General features: G+C 49.0%; 1 protein-coding gene across 4 annotated transcripts in view; it reads right to left on the bottom strand.

The window, feature by feature from the left end:
* KHDRBS3 (KH RNA binding domain containing, signal transduction associated 3) overlaps positions 1 to 19493 on the bottom strand; it is a 189906-nt gene extending 170413 nt beyond the window's left edge. For 2 of the 4 annotated variants that reach the window (XR_014136481.1, XM_060611397.3), the window contains exon 1: positions 18964 to 19493. Coding sequence is in view for 3 of the 4 variants with exons in the window: in XM_060611397.3 (XP_060467380.1) it covers positions 18964 to 19051 (88 nt within the window). In the remaining variant the exon portion in view is untranslated. Of the gene's footprint in view, positions 1 to 13239; positions 13353 to 17896; positions 17919 to 18963 lie in introns of those variants that run through there. The other 2 variants (XM_060611399.3, XM_060611398.3) reach the window with 2 other exon arrangements.
* Positions 19494 to 19835: the final 342 nt, after the last annotated feature.

Below are 19835 nucleotides of genomic sequence, written 5' to 3'. Positions count from 1 at the left end.
ATTGCCTTCTGTCTGACTCAGTCTCCTCCTCCACATCCCTCTTATAAGGACCAGTGCTTGCTGATTATATTGGGTCCACCCAGGTGATCCATGATAATACATCTCAAGATCTTTAACCTAATAGTATTTGCCAAGTTCCTTTTGCCACATACGCTAGTATTCACAACTTCTGGGGCTCAGGATGCAGACCTATCTGGGGAACGCTGTTCAGCCCACGACAAACGTTAACTGAAACCGCCGATTCAAATTAGACACAAATCGTCGAAGCAAGTCCTAGTTTGTTCCATGTCGCTGAGCTCATCAGGGTCGACATAAACCAAGTACTTTTTAGCTCTTCTTTTGAACGTATCAACATGTGTTCCTTAGGCATTCAGTTTAATTACTACATCAGTCATGTTTAGTTTCTTTTGTCTGTATTTTCTAAATATTTTATGGAATTATTTCAAGTGATCATGCTGAATATGTAGGATTGAAGTAAAACTCTGTAAATAAGATACACATACACCTTTTATATAGCATAGCAAAAAAGAACACAGGTTTTGAGTCAAAGCGGAGCTTCGTTCCAATCTTGCCCTTCTACCTTTCTTAGGCCAAGTTTCATTACAAAACGGGAGTGTCAGTATCTGTCTGTGTAAGCCTGTGGCACAGATTAAGGAAAGTGATGCCTGAAAAAATATGGAAAATAGATGGGAAGCAGTGACTAAAGAGGAGCTCAGTAAACATGGTCTACAAACAGGTAAAAAGTAGCAGTGCAGAGGGAAGGAAAAAGCAGCCGTCAAGTCAGTCGATTAACTGCCCGGTCATTGTGACACGTGAACCAAATGACCTCTGACAAATACCCTGACAGGTACTCTGAACATTACCCGGATGACAACTTCAATATGACGATCAGCTCTGTGAGGCCCCTACACCCCTAATCCATGGTAACTGGGAAGCAGATGGACAAAGTCCAAAGCACTCAGGCACAAGCCAGCCGTGCGACATCAGGCCAGTCACAACTTCCACGAAAGCCTGTTTTCTCCCTTGTGAAGTGGAATGTATTTCTCTTATCTCAGAGGCCTGTACCAAGTACTGAGAAAAATATGGTCTGTAAATTGGCTGGCATTTAACAAGAACTCAACAAATAACGGCGCATCATTATTAACAATTATGTGACACTGACAAGTTCTTTCATATCTCCAGAGCCCCTGATGAATCATTCGAGAGAACATCCTAAACACATGAAAATCCCTAAAACCAGAACTGAAGGTATACTCGGTGCCTGGTAAGTATCAGTTTTCTGCAGTCCTGCTTAATCGCTCTGTGGTGGAAAAAGCAATGGCTCCCCCAAGACCCCCACGTCCTCATCTCCAGAACCTGTCAATGTTTAAGTTGCCTGGAGAAGGAAAACTCCAAGTTGCAGACAGAACTAAGGTTGTTAATCGGCTAATCTTAAAATGGGAAGATTCTCCTGGATTATCCAGGTAACTCCAGGCAATTACAAAGAGTCTCGCAAATGGAGGAGAAAAGCAAGAGAGGCCTGCAGGAGAGGCCTGCAGGAGAGGTAGCGTGGAAGTCGCTGGCTTCAGAGACGGAGGAAGGGGCCAGGCGCCCAGGGCTGTGCGCAGCCTCCCGCAGCCAGAAAAGTTAGGGAACAATTTCTCTCCGTGAATCTCCAGAAAGGGACTTAGCGTCCAAGACACCTGACTCTGGCCCAGTGAGAACCATTCCAGACTTCTGCCCTCTAGAATCCCAAGATAATAAAGCCACTAAATTCACGACTATGTGTTACAGCAGCCGTAGAACACGGATATACTCTCTCTTTCGGTTTTTCAGTTTTATTGTAAATAAGTCACAAACAACATCTGAATCTGAAAACTGAAAAAGGAAAGAAAATTATTTTTGTTTTCTCTACACAGACGAACCTCATCTTAAACGTCCTAAGAAAATCACTTCTTTCTGAACTGTACCCATGAGAGACGGGAACAGTGCTTGATTCTTGGCCCCTGCCATAAAGAACTTAAGATACCAAACAATATAAACTGACTCATTACTGTTTCGGAACGATGGTGTTAAATAACACAATTAAGATATGAGCCACTGCATAGAAGTTAAAAGCAGCAGCCAACTCAAGAGAAGCCTTTATGACTCCAAACTAAGCAAGACACGGTGCACATTCCCCTTGGGCATACTGGCTTCAAGCACGCTGTATGTTAAATTTCAAGGCAAAGTTTATGGTCTGAAACCTATTCTGCATATTGTGATTTGTGTTCAAGCGGAAGAAATACTGCTTCTTTGACTTCTATGTGATAACCGTGGAGGCCAATATTTGCTCCAAACAAGAAGCCCAAACCAAGGTACTTAGAAAAGTTTATTATCGATATTTTTCAAACAGACGGCAAAACTATTTTGGGAAAGGGTTACTCAAGTAGGAAGTGACAACTGTAAAATGAAATTAAGTGAACTATGAGACTGTGAACTGGCACCTGACGCTCCCTTAATTCCTAGTTTGGTCTGCAGGCAAAGGAGCTGAAAAACAAAGTGTCAGTGACACACCCAAATCTCTGGAGGACACCAAGGACCCTCACCGTGTTCCCAAACACTGTAACGTCACCACCAGTGAGAAAGAACTGTGGTCCAATGGACTCGTCTGGGCCACCCCCCTGGGTCCAAGCACTAGGAAGTGACCCCTCCGGGGCAAGCAGACAAGAGACCAAAAGTATCCTCCGATAAGGGGACCTTACCAGGCTTTTCTCCTGGAACTTACTTTTGGCCCATTTTTACCACGTGGCTATCGCAAGAAGAAAGCCGAAACAGTTCTACCCTTTTTGGATGAGGTCACAGCCACCCGTTCGAGACCAAACAAGAACTAGGGTCCAACCTAAGGGGAGGGCAGCAGGAGGCAGACAAGGAGTCTGCTCCGCCCCTAAGCCCTAGAGAGGCGGTGGGGCCGTCTGTTGCAGTCTCCGTGCCAAGAGTAAAAGTCTACGTTTGCCCAGGATGGTGTCTGCGCCCTCCGCATACATCCCCAGGGAACCCTCTGAGGCAGGGTTCAGGATTCACCTTCCGGATGGACTGCAGGTAGCAACACTCACCAATACCTTTGCAAAGAAAGAAGCAATTACGACAGGCATTTGCTGGTGAGAATTGAAAGGCACAACGCATTTCACTTACGTTAAACTCTATTGGGAAAGTGTGAGCCAACTCAACAGTCGTCTGCAAGACTTGCGGTGGGCAAGATTTGCTGGGAGGAGCCAGTAGGCCTTGTGCGCAGACAAGCCCGCAAGAGCCTGGCTGTGCCACCACACTCCCTAAGCTCCCTGAACCAAACTGTGATCAGCTCAGAGTTGAAGAAGCTTACAGAGATCCTGTTTTGCTTAAGCATCACGAGCGGTGACAAACTTTAAGATTCCTATTTGAAAAGAAATGCATCACACATGCGCACACAAAAAGCTTTTAAAACACACAGTTTCAAGTATAATTTACACTGATGGACTCACACCCTTTATGAAGTAAGAAAAGGAAACAACAAAGGGATTCTTCTCCTTTGCCCAAGACTCCAGTGCTGAGAGGGCCACAAGGGTCCCTTTGTCCTTTTCTCTTTTGATTCTGCACTCTCCCCAGGGGATCTCCTCCACCAACGCTTCAAATACATGGTCATGCACTCTTAGTCAGATGTCTAGGAATACTACATACAATTCTCAACTCACAGAACTCAAACGCTTTTAAACCTGTGTCGTTCAACATCCTAAATGATCTTTCTAAAACACGTAGCTGACCGTGTCCTTCTCCAGCATTATATCCGTCCAATCATGCTCCAAATTTAAAATACATTCTTACTCCTCACCTGTCTACTGGCCCTGCACATTCTAGTCCCTGCCTATCCTGCTCCCCCGCGTGTCAATACATTCCTGCTTTTACTTTATACTCCAGACCAAGAGAAGCTGCTTTCACATGTATTATTCATCCAACCAACACTGAGCACCTACTGTGTGTTAGGCACTATTCTGACTATTCTCAGCACTAGAGATCCAGCAGCCTGGAGTCTCCGTTCTGCAGTCGTGAGGTGTGTCACTAAATCCTCATGGGGCGCCTGGGTGGCTCAGTTGGTTAAGCATCCGACCTCGGCTCAGGTCATGATCTCGCAGTCTGTGAGTTCGAGCCCCGCGTCCGGCACACCTGGAGCCTGCTTCAGATTCTGTGTCCTCCTTGCTCTCCACCCCTCCCCTGCTCACACTCTCTTTATCTCTCTCTCAAAAATAAAAAAAAAAAAAAAATTGCAAAAACAAAAAAAAACACAACTGAATCCTCACAAGAAGCCTAGCCTGGCAGGTGGGCAGTATGGTGCCTGCTCTGACAAACTAAGGAACTGAGTTTGGAGAGGTAAAGGTCTGCGCCCAACTTCAGTAATTCTTAAATGACAGAATCTGAGTCTCAGACCCAAGGCCCGTGCCCACACCGCCAGGGCGCACACGCCTGCCACGATGGCCCGAGAAGTAGCAGGTCTCTCAAAATCAGTCGCTGGGAACTCAAATAAAATGAGAACGCTCTTTCTCCATGTTCCTTCCACAAAGCACCCCGAGGTCATGAATCCATTGCCCTAACGCAGAGAAGAATCTGAGACCAACCGACTCCTCACTCTGCAAACACTAGCGAGAAGCTATGATCTCCCAGGGACCGCGCTGGGCACCAGAGCAGGAATCGAACATAGCGAGTCACGTCTCCTGCCTGAAGGAAGCTGGACTCTCGTGGGAGAAAGAACTCCCAACAGGTCGTTGGCCTCTGGAGCGTGATACACGCAAGCAGGGCTGCAGAGACAGGGGAGGGGCGTGGAGCGGGCGCGGGGACGCGCTGGCGGGGCGGGGAGGGGGTGCGGCACGGGCCCAATGGCGCTCCCGCCGGCAGCGAGTCCACGTCTGCACAGACGCCACGGTGGCGGGCGACGAGACGGACTCCCGTCGCAGGCCCGTCACCCTCTGCCGCCCGGGACGTGTCTCCCGCCGCACCAGGAGTCACAGCCGGTCCTTCGCCCTCCCGGGTGGGCTCCCCACCCCTAGGTGGTGCCACAGGCCCCCGCGCTGGTCTTTGCCGCCGGCCGTCCCCCTGTGTTCCCCGCGTGGCCGCGTCCGCCCCGAGCAAGAAGCGAACACCCTTCCGGCCCCGCGGGAAGGGCCGTGGAGACACGCACGGCCCGCCGGTCCCCTCCCGGGGCCCCCGCGAGCCGGACAGGGGCCTCCCCCAGGGGTAAACCCGGAGGTCTCAGCAGCAGAAGGTGCTGCTCGCGGGCCGTCTCGCCCGGCCCGGACGCTCTGTGCCGCTCGGACCCCTTTCCTGGAAGTAACACGGTGCTCTGACCGGAGAGTTCACACGCAGCCTGCTACGTGGACGCTTCCAGAAGTACACGGCCTGAGCTGGGCTCCACGAACGACAGACACGTGCACGCCGGCCGGAAGAACTCTGGAGGAGGTGACCGACTCCGCGTGACCACAAGATGCCGGGCACGTGACACAACTCCCTCGGGATCATTCTATAGGTGGACAAACTGAGGCTCACCGAGCTTCCTACCACCAAAAGGAACACACCTCTTCGCCATTTATGAGCAAGACCCTGGCAGGGTCGAGAAGGAAACAAAGCATAATAATACAGAATACAGTCAATTCACCATTAAGACACATGACTTTTAGTTTTTCAGTCGCGGTGTCCTTCCAAGTCATTGTGGACCTAGGGCAGGGGGTTTGGTGCCCTATCTGTTCTGAACTGATGGTAAACTACACGATGGGCAGTGTCCAAAGTGCAGACAGTCCTTGCTTCACGTGTCTCTAAGTGAGTATGTGAGAGACGCACAGACACGGAGCTGTAACTTCCTCACGAAGGTTCTTTCCATACTTAAAAACAACAAAACAGGGGCTCTTGGGTGGCTTAGTCGTTGAAGGACTCTTGATTGATTTCAGCTCAGATCATGATCCCAGGGTTGTGAGTTCGAGTCCGGTGTCAGGCTCTGCACTTTTGCACTGGCAGCATGAAGCCTGCTTGGGATTCTCTCTCTCTCTCTCTCTCTCTCAAAATAAATAAACATTAAAAACAAAAAAACAACAAAACAAAAAGCAGTAAAACTCATTAACCAAATCAAAATCTTGTGAGGCACCTCAGGACCTGGCAGAGAAAAGCCAAGTGCGGGCAGGAGACTTGCTCAGTACCCCCTTCACCACCGGACCAGGACTTTCCACAGAACCATGAGCTGTTCTGGGACACAGAACTTTAATACCACCTTTTTGGATTCTAGAGAAAGGACTGAGCACCACTTCATGCTTTTCGGATAAACAGCCAGCCAGCCAACACAACAACCACTCACAAACACAACAACCACTCACCAACACGCTGACTACTGACTTTTGAATTGGGAGAATTAAAAAAAAAATGTAAGCAATAACTAAAAGTCTGATTTATTTTAGAGTCGTCAGGGACACTTTAAATTGACTTGATTTGCATCTTTATGCTTACACCGCTGCTGTTCGCAATACCCTGGTGCCTGGGCTTTCTCCATGTCCCACATTACCTGGATCATCGTCACTGTGCATTGACAACAGGTGGTCCTTCCTAATGACATACTTTTCTCTGGGACTGGGTTCACTCCCTGATAAAATCCATTCATCACTGCTATAACCAAATCCTTTTTTGAATAAATCAGAGAAATAAATTACATAAAGAAAACTGTGATGAAATAAACCTATTCTCAGACAATAAAAGGGGTATTTTCTGAGATTTTTCATCCAATTGATCGGTGCTGGAGTTCTGCCTTTCAGCTAAAGACTACACAGAACAGAGTTATGCTAGACCAGAGCAGGGGCCCTATGTAATGCCTGCACGTTACAGCTATTCCTTGAGATAGGACTTTATTAAGAAAAAGGTAGCCATGAGGGTACCTCGGTGGGTCAGTCGGTTAAGTGTCCGACTCTGGTTCAGGTGGTGATCTCACAGTTCGTAAGTTCGAGCCCATGTCGGGCTCTGTCTGACAGCTCAGAGCCTAGAGTCTCTTCTGATTCTGTGTCTCCCTGTCTCTGCCCCTGTCTCTCTCTCTCTCTCTCTCAAAAATAAGCATTAAAAAAAAGTTTAAAAAAAGAAAAAAAGGTAGCCATGTTATCATGACAACATAAACACCCTCAGGAGTTTTATGAAATTATTTTTTCTTATTATTACTTTGCATATTGTGCACATCGGGTGTTTAAAAGACTCAGATCTTGCAAATTAGGACCTCAACAAATCGGTAAGCCATATGAAATCTGTATCTAAAAGATCCACGTAAGAGGAATGAGTGGTCTAACAATTATCATTAATTCACTCATCCAAAGAGTTTTGACAGCGCCCTTATGGTGGGCGGTATCGCAAAAGAGAGATACGGCCTGGTCCCTCTCCAGTAACTGGGAACGAGGAAGGACAGGCAGACCAACGCCCACGGCCGAAGCCAGCACGCTACGCGTATCACAAAATAGCGTTGCGAGCACACGATCGTAATCGTTCGTGTCCATGCTGTCTCTGGCTGCTTTTCTGCTGCAACGGCAAGTTGAGTGGAATGTACAGCCCACAGAACATTCGCTTCTGTCCACTTGCAGTAAGTCTACAGGCCTACTCCGAGTCTCACGCGAAGACAATGGCGATACACCTGCAGACACATCATCAACCAGTCTGTCCAGTGAAAGGGCCCAGCAGCAATGATACACCCGTCGTCCACTCCAGATTTTGATGTTTAAAGACCATTCCACACTATAAGAAACGAGGCACCTTGGAAGAAATGGCTAATTTTAGAGCTGCGGCACGGCAAGTACAAGATGTGCCCGGAACAAAATGCTGTTAAGGGGTTTAAAAAAATATTCAAAAGACATATGGGATGCTCCTTTCAATGAGACCCAGGAGCCACGGTAAAGGGCTTCCCAATGGCCAAATCTGGGACAATTTAATTGCCAATTTATATAACGATTAGCAAAGGATTATAACCAGTTGAATCAAAGAAGAATCCCTGAAATTATACAGACAGATGACAGAGGGAGGGAGAGGAGGAAGAAGGAAAGAAAAAAATGAACATGTTCCCTCAGGTAGAATGTCAACCAATCAATGTAGATGAATTAGAAAATCGCCACTTTAGGGGCACCTGGGTGGCTCAGTCAGCTAAGCGTCAGACTCTTAATTTCGGCTCAGGTCACGACCTCACAGTTCACAGGTCCAAGCCCCGCATCGGGCTCTGGGCTGAAAGCATGGAGCCTGCTTGGGATTCTCTCCCCCTCTGTGCCCATCCAATGTTTGTGCGTGCGTGCGCGCTGTCTCTCTCTCAAAATAAATAAAATTTAAAAAAAAAAATCACGATCTTACAACTAGCATAGTAATAATTCAGGTTAACAAACGTTAATACATGCTAAAATCTGTGAGGAAGAGTTTACAATGAGGAACGGAGTATTTACAAGTGTCTCCTCGCAAAAAATACTAATTTCCTTACAAAAGGAAAATAATATGTTTGCAGTGGAGACAGCTGGCAGGACCTTAACCAAGTAATCAAACCTATATCGTCGGTCACAGGACAACGTGACCCCGACACCGTGTGCCTCCCAATAGGAGGTGCCGAGCAGGACACACCATCGCCTCAGGGGGATTCCTGCGGAAGCGGAAGCACGTGAACCGGATATTAAGGAAATGGACAACCCAGACGGACATCCCACAGAAACCCAGTCTCTGTGGTAATCAAACACGCACAGCATAAAAGGTAATGGAAGACGCAGGTGCTCTTCCAAAGTGAGAGACTAAAAGACACTAAACAGCTGGATGCACTCTGGGGTCTTGAACTGGATCCTCTCCAAGACCAAATGGGAAGAACGGCAAGAGAGGTGCATGGACTGCAGACGAGACAGTCGTATGAAACAACGATCGACTTCCTAAATGGGATCACTCTCCTCCAGAACTGCAGTTACGTAAGAGAAAATCCACGCTAAGGTGGATTTTTAGGGGCAAGGGGAGATAACATGGGCACCTTACTCCCCAACGAGCCAGGAACATACGTAAATACACGGGGACGATGGGAAAGCAGATGTGGGAAAGCATTAACAACTGGGGAATCCAGACAAACGGGCATACGGGACGCCTTAGCACTATATTTTCAACTCTTTTATTTTAAAACTGTTTCCAAATAAAAGTTTTCAATGCCTAGAATAAGAAATAAAGGTCTTAACAACGGGAGGGGGAGAGAAGAGAGATAAGCAAATAACCACAAAGCGCCAATAGGAATACTAGGTGCGACGGAAACAGAGGGGAGCCTGGAGCTAAGAATTACGTGCGGGGATCGGAAAGGGTCTGTGTTGCTGACCGAGTCCCTTTCCCACCTGTGATGGGTTCGGTGTCCAGCCAAGCCCTCTTCGAAGAGGACTCGCCCTGGCCCCATGATGAGCTGAAGTCATTCTGAGCCCTGAAAACCTCTCTGCATTCTCCTACCGAACACACTCTTGGAACCGTTCCCTCTACGTGTTTATCTCCCTCCCTGGACTGCAGACTGCTTGACAAATGACGAAGACTGGTGATGGTGATGGTGATGGTGATGGTGATGGTGATGGTGATGGTGATGGTGGCGGTGGCGGTGGCGGTGGCGGTGGTGGTGGTGGTGATGATGATGATGATGATGATGATGAAGGCGGGAGCAGCTGTTTACCCCATGCTTAGTACCTACCAGGCATGACACTATACATCTCATCACACAAAGACTCCAAGCAGGCTTCCTTTTTTTCAACAACCATTTTATAGTCATGGAAACTGAGGCTGAGCAGGGTTCATGAGTCACGGTCACAACACAAAGAAGCGGCTCAAACCTGTGTCACTGAGAACTGTCCTCAGCCTCTCCTTGTTATCAAACAGTCTGAACCTCATCCCAGCATTTTCAGTCAGCAGTAGGCACGCGCTGGTTAGGCAAACGGGAGGTGAAAGGGACCTCTCTCAGTACTCGGCTCTGTTTACAGTATGCCGAGCACATCCAAACTCAAGGCCAGGAGCAGAGGAGGCACGAGGTGGGAGGAGAAAGCCGGCCCTATACAAACGGCCAGCAGATACTCTACTGCACTGGTAGATAACCGAGAACTGATGTAGGAAAGTCAGATAAAAAAGATACGACATGAGGATGAGAAACATAAATATGTAGTGATCTCATAGTAGATGTAACAAATATGTCCTGTATGGTAAAAACTTAGAATGAAAGTAAATGCCTATAAAATCATTGTCTTTCCACCTTAGTGACCTATGAGGCAGGCATTACTGCCAGTGTAGACACGGAAGTAACTGGCCCAGAACACACAGTTCAATTTAACAGGTCAGGTACTTAACAAATATTAGTTGAATAAACGAACAAAACGAAAGAAACCTCAGGATACATTTCTGAAGTCCTGTGGCCTCTTTCCAGTATTCCGCTCTGCTAAAATTACTAAATTTATAATCGTGTCTTTGTCCAAAATTCCTCCCAGGTTTTGTACCTGGACCTGGTCAGCCCCTTACCCAGGAGGAAGCAGACGTTTCCACACCAGCTGACAAAGCTTTGGTTACTACGGTTTGCTTCCTCACACAAATGGAAGATTTTGACTCATCGGCTCCAATGCAAATAACAGGACTATAATTTCCGCCACAGAACAAACAAATTTATGGCCAACAGCCATAAATCAGACTATCCTAACACTTACCTTGAATAAAGTTTTCAATTCAACGCTTTGGGGATAATTTTTCTGTAGGGCATAGTGAGCCCTCTCCCGTGACCTTGCACGAGCTCTGAATCCCTGTAACCTGTGTCTGTTCACCTGCACAGCGAGCACAGAGCAACCTGCCAGAGGTCGCCAGGGTTAACCAGGTAACGTGAGAAAGGACCGGGCAGCAGCGCCTGGCACACCCGAAGCACTCGGGAGGTGCCCACGGAACGGCAGTCACGGTTCTCGGCGAATACTGAGGACAGCCACAGAGTGCGCCTCTTAAAATCAGAACTGTGAAAGGCTGATGCCGATACAGGGGTATCGAAAGCAACGCCGGCCTGCGGACCATCAAGCCCGGTTCCGAGCAGCTACCGGCGGGACCAGGGGGTAACCAGCTGTGCGCAGCGCCATCTAGTGGAGCCGGAGCAGAGCACAAGTGCCGACCGAGGGACAGGGACGCCCGTGCCAACTGCCCCTGCTCCCCTCCGTTGGGATGTCCAGGAGAGCTGGAAACAACAGCGACCCCCGCCCGTGTAACACGTACATGAGAAAGGGCGCTCTCACTTCCGCATGCTCTTTATCATACCACGAAGAACATCAGTGATGCGCCACGAACACTACTTCTTAAGTCCTTAAAATAGCCGCAGGGGCTGATGGGCAAAAAAAATATGGAAATGTCCAGCTGCCCAATCCGGGGTAAAAGATCTTGTGCTGGTGGAGAGGAGCTGCTGAGGGTCCAGCTACGTTTTAATGTGGGCAGTTACGAAGCTGTTTAGGGAGGCTTCGTTTGCTCATTGACGCTTCTGGTGCCACAGAACCTTGAACAGCACCATAAAAATCAGAGTGCTAACTTTGCACAGGGTTATCACTAAATAAGCTTCCTAAGAAGGAGTCTATTTTTTCTAGATTTTAAAACTACACTCATTCTAATAACAAAAAAATCACCCCAAGAATTGAAACTAGACGGTTATTACACGTTTTACATCTGAAAAGTGACCCAGCACGCACACGTGGTCTCAGGCTATCGCATAAAACTAGCAGGCAACATCTATTAAGCACCTGCTATGTGTTAGACCCTGTACTCATCTCATGTCTAGAACAGCCCTACAAAGGAGGTACAGGTGCTCCCATTTTACAGATAGGAAACCGAGGCTCCTTCTATAGCAGCTCCTCCCTTGTTAAGTAACACCCTTTCCCATATAAATGCCATCCACCACACCTGCCATGCCGCCACGGGTCACAAAGTTTCTGCCCCGTTTTGTCAGGCCACCGTCTGTCCCTCGGGACAGCATGCACTCTGCCGTCCTCACAGACCACTGGCCCCACACCGAGCACTTAATTTTCAGAGCTGCATGACAGAGAATTTCCATGCAAGTCAAAGATGAAAATGCACCTCTACCTCGTGCTCCCAGGTAAAGTGTCTAGTGTCCTGGAGGTAGGCAGGTAAGGATTTAAATCTCGGTTTACCACTTAGCTGTCTGACCTTAGGCAAATTATTGGTCCTGCAATGCCCTCACTTCTCTCACCTGTAAAAATAAAGTAAACCGATTTACTCTTTTAACACTGCTAGAAAAATTAAATGAAATAATGGACATAAAGCTTCTAACCCAGAAAAACCTCTTGATAAATGGTAACTATTACTATTAGCAATAGCAAGGCGAGGTTATTCAAACATCCTCCCCACCCCCATCCCACCTCCATCCCAGAGCCAAAACCATTGTCGGTGGAATATGTTCTTTTATGTTCTTGGCACTTTTTTCCCCTCCCTTTTTGAGCCTGTTTTTAGAAAATGGAGAATTTCTACACATACCACAAACTGACTAAAAATTTCTGCTATCATACTTTCAACCAATTGTTCCTATGATACAGAATTAAAATACAAAGAGCTCCGTGCCTCTGAGAGGTTCCTTAAAGACCCACAGAGCTTTCTCAAGAATCTGATTTAGGGGCACCTGGCTGGCCCGGTTGGTTAACCATCTGACTCTTGATTTCGGTTCAGGTCATGATCTCATGGTTTGTGAGTTCGAGCCCCACATCAGGCTCTGCACTGACAGTGCGAGCCTGCTTGGGATTCTCTCGCTCTCAAAATAAATAAATAAACTTAAAAAAATAAAAACGAAATTTGACTTAGTCACTTTCTACAGTGAAAGTTTTCCTATTTTCTCTTTGACCACTGGGACACACAACTAAAAATCCTTGCCTTCAATGCCCACTAAAGGCTGAAAAGTGCTGCTGGAGAACACAGGAAGAAAGTGAACAGCCTTTGCGGCAAAGCATACTTTAGGGGACCGTTTCTTAAAATCTACCATCGCCAAAGGAAATCCCTAACTGGCTTCTACTGTAATAAAACTTTTATTTAAAAACAATGTCGACTTCTGTCCTTTTATCTCTTTTCGTAAAGTAGCCTATCAAAACCCCACAGACTAGATTTAAAATTGCAGCCTGACTATTTAAAATTGTGCACCTTCACTGGGCAAGCTACTTCACATTTCAGAGACTCAGATGCGCCATTTGAAAAAAACAAAAGAGGCAGGCAGGGCATAAAACCACCTACCTTGCGAGATCTTTGTGGGGACTGGAGATAATGCACAGGAAGCACCTGGCACGGAGGCCCTCAGTTTGGCAGCTTGCATCATAATCATCATCCCCAATGCTAAGGAACACTTCTATTTTTTGGTAAAAAATGTAAACCACTTTATCCTCATTCGGTGGGAAGATGACGACCAGCTAAAGGGTCCTGTGATGCCAGAGCGGCTGCCGACGCCCGATCCATCCGAAGTCCCAGCCGCTCTCTGCACGTGGGTGTCTGCCTGCCCGCTGCTAGTGTGGACCACCTCCTTCAGGTAAGAGGGCGGGAGTCTGCCATGGTCCCAGGGCTTCAAGTTTCCGCTTTTTAGCCCGTCAGAAGAAATTTCATGCAGGAATTTAGGCAAGGAGAGCTAACTGTATTGGAGCACACTGGCTTAATCAATTGCTTAAGAAGAAGAAAAGTAAATAAACATCTGATTCAAAGCGGATCTGCTAACATCTCATTATCTCCCAGAGAAGGACCCCCTACGGTTCTACCCCACCCACCCACGAAAGGGCACTGGGGCCTTGTGCTGGCTCCCAGCTGCATCTCACTTAGCGCCTCTTTTGTTTGTGTCCCTGGGGCCGGTCCAGACTTCATCCCTGCCCCTTTCAGCTGTCCTTTAAAGGACCGACTGCTCAACACTTTCTGAGTCTCCCACCTCCAGGAATATTAAAACACAACGCTGACACAACGTGGGGTGGGAGGCTGCAGGAGCCAGGTGCCGAGAGTTACGGGAGGTGCTCAGGATGGAGAGACAGAAGAGTGTCCCACGAAGACGGAGGTCGCAATGATGTGCTGTGCCAACGAGGACACCATCGGAGACGTAAGCACCGTAAGCACCGGCTGCTCTGGGACAAAATGGGCAATCTGGATCCATGGGGCGGACCGGGGGGGGGGGGGGGGGGGGATGTGGTCACAGGAGATACCCTAGAGCAGAAATTCCCAGGGTGAGGTACAAGAACAGATGCTGTAGAATCTTTCAGTTCCGGCACCGTTACTAACGGCCGTCCCAGCCTGCCCCTGTACCTCTGCGGGCCAGTGAGGTCCCGGAAAGAACGACACTGCTTGCACCTTCGCGCGGGCATTTTGCAAGCATGTCACCCGGAGTAAGTCATTTCAGTCGCTGGGAGTCTCAGTTTCTACAACTGAAAAGTTGGGCTGCTAACGTCTACACTTCTGGGTTGTTACCAGTATTCAGATGGCAGACAAGACGGGGCACAGAGAAGAGCCTCGAAAATGTCCCTAGGCTGACTGAGTTAAACCATCTAGTCACTCAGTACTTCTGAAGGAGAGTTGAAGACGTTCCCCAGTTAAAAAGGAGGGCATCTATGCACTTGAAACTCACTCTCAAATTAAGACATATGAGAGCGCTCGTTTCTCAGCAGCAGAGTCTGTTTTCCCCCCTCGCTACCTCCAGGACCCGGCACAAGGACCTGGCAGGTTGTCAGGAAACATGTCACTAATGACCAGATACCAAAACACTGTAACTCATGATTGCTGGATCGCTCCGAATCATAACACACTACAGGAAATTCAGAAATGGTTTGCCTAAAAAAACAAACGAGAACTCTGAAAAGCCTCTAAGAAAAACAATTAAAAACTAAAAAACCACACCCTCCTTTGGATGAAACAGAAACTCACACACCACTTCTAAATATAAGTCTGCAATCTCCATTCTCATTTGTCTCTCTTACTCTACACGTCTGACGACATTCAAGCGAACTGCAAACAGTTTCTAAAAGGGGGGGGGGGGGGGTCACCACAAATGACACCTCAAGCCATCAGGGTTTTGTCGAACAAAGAGAAGCACGTCGGGCTAAGTAACGATCCTCCCTTCATGTGTTTTTACCCCTCATGTACATCCTGAGTGATGCTAAGAGCACTAATATCAGAGAAATGGGTGTAATATGAAAAATTACCATCTTGAAATACCAACAGAGAACTTTATCAATCCGGACACAAACAGACTACCTTCATCTTGACTCCTTTGCTCCGCTTCCTATTGTAACCAACCACTAAATATAACCTGGCGGCGAACCAGCCACCAATCCATATATTATATCAGATAATTAAAAATACAGGGTTATGTAATCTTATTTAATGGTTACTTGGCTTGGATTGAAAGCCATCCAAAGCGGTACCAGAGAGCTGGATGAAATTATAATGCATAAGACATTTCTAAAGATGTTTTTCAGTAAGAGTCAGCACATCCCCTACTAGCAAATATAATACAAAACATGGAACACTACTTTCATCTCCAATTAACCTCCCTGGCAAGAAACAGACAATGTCAATTCCTTCCAGGGGCTCGGGAAGTGGGGAGAGACATACTAAAGCCTATCTTCTTTGATTTGATTTTAACATCAAGTAAACATCACCCATTACATTTGGTAGAGAAACAAAAGTGCTCAGTATTTACAGGGTAGAGGGAAGGAGAGCCAGTTAGCCTAAGAAAATAAAAGTCAGCAACTAATGCTCACCGTGACACGCAAGCCTGGAAAAAGTATAAAAGCTGACTTACATTAGCACAGGAGCGTAGATCTTGAGGCCATCCCAGCTCAAGTTCTTACTTACAGATTATTAGAAAAAAATAATTCAGCGAGGAGGCTGATCAATGTTTACAACTACTGAATTTTTTAAAAATGGCAACATCTCATTTATAAACGGTTTCATTATCATAATGTGTTGATTACTAAAGTAATAAACTGGTCACAGGAGGGCTTTAATTCAAAGTGCCTCTTGGCCAGAGCATTAAAATCCTGTAGGATAGATAAACCTACTATACATGTTTGTTTCTTCAAACAGACCACTAGATAAGTATCGAAAGAAACTTTTTTTATAAAAATCAAGGTAAGTCAACCAGAAAAGAGCATATTAATTACATTGATCTCTACAGGGTTTTAAATTAGCGTGTGTTGTATTCTATCTTTCCAAGAAGGCACAAATAGCAAGAACGATGGCCTTAAGAGACAGGAGACCTGAGTTCAAATTACATCTCAGCTGCCCACAAACTTGCATAGTTGGGTTCTGCAGCCGCCTCCCCAGAAAAACGGAGATGTCAATGTCAGCCTCACTAGAGTCCAAGTGTGAGAAAGGAACTGACCGGCATCAGCATGTACCTTAAAGACCCTTGGAAACTTCAACACGCTATGCAAACATAAGGTATCGGGTTCAGTGCCGACCGTCGTCACGGTACAAGTTGGTGCCAGAAGCCTAATTCCAGCATCGAGATTCAGAATAAACTCTGAAAAGAAATAGTTTCTTTCAGAGGCAAACAGTCAATAAAATTGCTAAATATGAATAAAAATGCTTTTCTATAGCCAATAACAAGATGGTTATCAGATTCAAAATCAAAGTTTTCTAATAACCATTCAAATTCAGATGTAAGACACTATTTTAGAGGTGTACTTGTAATTCTGAAGTTACATAATTGATCATAATTAATACTTTAAATGATAAGGCTTTGCATTCTGGATATCAGCTTATGATTTAAGAGGAAAACATTTTCGTCTCAAGTAATCTAAATTAACAGTAATAAGAGTATCTTGAGTATCACCTTTTCCTTCCTTCACATAACTGTTCGCTGTGAGAAATGTACTCCTTACACAAATTACTTTTTTTATGGAAAAGTAAGGTGATCGGGTTTAACATCTACAAAAATACTAAATGGGAACACTGTCCAGTATCTATTTCAAGTAACCAGAAGCCACTGACACTAGTAGAAACACAAAACACCAAAAGAATTTTGAATGTACGGTTTTAGCAACACAGTACTATGGCAACATGGCACGGAGGTAAAAAAAAAAAAAAAAAAAAAAAAAAATTCTGACTTTCAAAATAAGAGAACTCATTATACTTGTACTTCAGCTGTTTCCTTAATTGAGCACCACATAACTTTGATTCGGCTTCTTTCTTAAGAAAAATGCACTTGACTCCACAATCCAGACTATTTCTAATGCCACTGATCTCACACAACATACAGAGAAATTTCTTTCACAGAAATGACAGCCCAGCAGGCAACAAAAGATATATGTAAATCATAAAGCAAGGAGTGCAAACCTAACTGCAGAACTGTTCAGAAGAGCCTCGGAGTAAGCTTAAAATTCCTTTTCCCTAATTTAAGAATGTAAGCCCATTACTTTTTCACAAGCCTGTTTTACTAAAGAAATAAAAATAAGCCTGCAATTAAAATAAAATGGGAGAGCTCCGTAAACCGATTTCTGTTCCACAATTCAGACAGCATGCGTGCTTACATTCTTGGAAACACGGAGTCTCCCCACTAACAACACACCCTACTCTGTCTGCAGAACCGGCTGAAACAGGCAAATGCTGGAGGCTGCTGCTCAAAAATATAGATATCGATATACAAATAGAATATGTCTGCCTCTTCTTTCACTTCCAACAACAAAAGAGCCAGGGCCAGCATCAAGATCAGCAGACCCGATTTAACTCGGAAACCACAAACGGTCACTGCACGGAGTGATTCCTGCAAAAGGTAACAGATCTGACCAGGTAATGTTTCTGCCATCACCCAGAGAAGCAGCACACCAGTAGCCCCCAAGCCCATCTTCATCTGAAACATGGGTAACAGATACAGAGGGACCCGAGGACTGCTCCCGGGAAGGAAGGCTCCATTTACCGTCCATCCCAGATCACTCAGGAAGCTCAAGGAAGAAGCAGCCAGGAAATCCTGTCCTGGGTAGGCGCGCCTCCATATGCCCCTGGATCCCGGTGCCCTCTGCTTCCCAGGGCTGTTCACACCCTGGACTGGCGGAAGCAGCGCTAAAACGGCATAGGCAGCAAAGACTCCTCGTCGGGTCTTCTGAACTCCTAACCAGCCTCCGGTGAGAGTGACCCACCCAGAGCGTCCCAAAGAGAAGACAGGCGAGCCAAGAAGGGGGCTCTTGCGTCGGCCCCTACCAACCCCTCCCCACCAAGGGCCAGCCTGCAAGCCTGGGCAGGAGCTGCCCACCTCCAGGGAGAGCAGACCACCCTGCCAGGGTGCCGATAACCTGGGCACTGGAGAAAAAACGAGACAGACAGGAGAGGAACTGGGCTCTGCCACTAAGACCGCTGGGTCCTTCTCCTCGGAAACGCTTGGGGTCTGACCCCAAACCTCCCCCAAGGTCCTCAAACTTCACTAACAATACAGGCACCTGTTCCCTTCACCTTTTGTGCATTTCATCCCCTCCAGTCCTTCCATTTTGCTCCAGCTCTTTCTCCAGCTCCCCGGACAGACCAAACACACGAGGATGCCCGAGTCCCTCACAAACTCCCCTCCGATGAGATAATTCAACCCCCGCCCCACCAAAGCCCCCAGATGTTCGCCGTCCCCCACCCACAAGTTTACCTCGGGTATCCTCGAGTCCCCAAAGATCTTCCAGTCTCGTCCGAGCGCCCCAGCCTTCTGCCCGCCCCCGCCCCGGCCGCGTCTCCCAAAGGCACACACATCTCGCTTTCCCCCGGGTGTCCCGTATTCCCCCAGGTCCCCACCCAAACGCCCCCCCGGATTGCTACCTGGGCCCCCTCCCGCCTCCCCAGCTCTGCTTCCAGCCAGCCCCACAGGTCCGCCTCCCCAGCGCCCCCGCATTTCCACCCGATCCCGAGCCTCCCCCGTCCCCGAGCCGCCCCGGCCGCCACTCCCCCGGCCCCAACGGCCGCGGGCTACAGTTAACGGCCGGCCGACCGGCCGGCGTGCGCCCTCACCTTGGTTCACCAGCCGCAGAGCGTGCGTGAAGGAGGGGTCCAGGGAGTCCTTCTCCGCCATCAGCTCCGGCAGGTACTTCTCCTCCATGCTCGCCGGCCGCCGGGCCCGGGACGCCGACGCGCGGCGGGCGAGCAGCGGCGGCCCCGCGCCCCCCGACCCCGCCCGCGCCCCAGCGGCGCGCAACCCGGGCCAGAAGCCGCGGCCGGGGCGCGGCGCAGCCAAGCCCGGAGGTCGGCCCGGCGGCGGCACGGGGCGGGGGGTGGCCGCCGAGTGCCCCGCGCTGGCGGCCGCTGCCTCCCGGACGCGGCCCCCGCGGCCCCGCAGCGGGCCGAGCAGGAGCGGGCGCGGGCCGGCGCGGTCAGGCGGGCCCTCGGGCCGGGCCGGCGGCGCGCTCGGCGAGCCTGAGGCAGTCCCGGGCGAGCCCCGCCAGCCGGCGCCCGCGCCCCAGCTCAGCCGCGACCCGCACGCCGCGCGCCGCCCCGCGCTCTCCGAGCGGCCGCGCCGAGCGCCCGGCCCGCCGCCCCGCCCGCCGCGCCTGCGCCTGCGCGCCGCGCCCGCGCCCCCCGCCCCGCCCCGCCCCGCCCGCCGCCTCCGGGGGGGGGGGGGGGGTGCCGCCCCCTGCTGCGCGGCAGTCCGCGGGGAAGGGCGTCCCGGCGCCTCCCGCCCGCCGCGCGCTCTCCTCCGGCCCCGGGGGGCGCGGGGGAGCCCGGCTGTGCGGTGCCGGCGCGGCCCGACGCGGACGCCGGGAAACTGAGGCCCGGAGAGGTCGCGCGGCTCGCCCAAGGTCACCCGGCGAGCGCTCCCCGGAGGAGGGTCAGGGGCCCGGCCGGGAGAGAGGACAGGGAGGGGAGCCCGGGCTCGCCCCGGCGGG

The sequence above is a fragment of the Panthera onca genome, chromosome F2 (genome assembly GCF_046562875.1).
Source record: "Panthera onca isolate mPanOnc1 chromosome F2, mPanOnc1 haplotype 2, whole genome shotgun sequence".
NCBI lineage: Eukaryota > Metazoa > Chordata > Mammalia > Carnivora > Felidae > Panthera > Panthera onca.
This window is presented reverse-complemented; position numbering and strand designations above follow the sequence as displayed.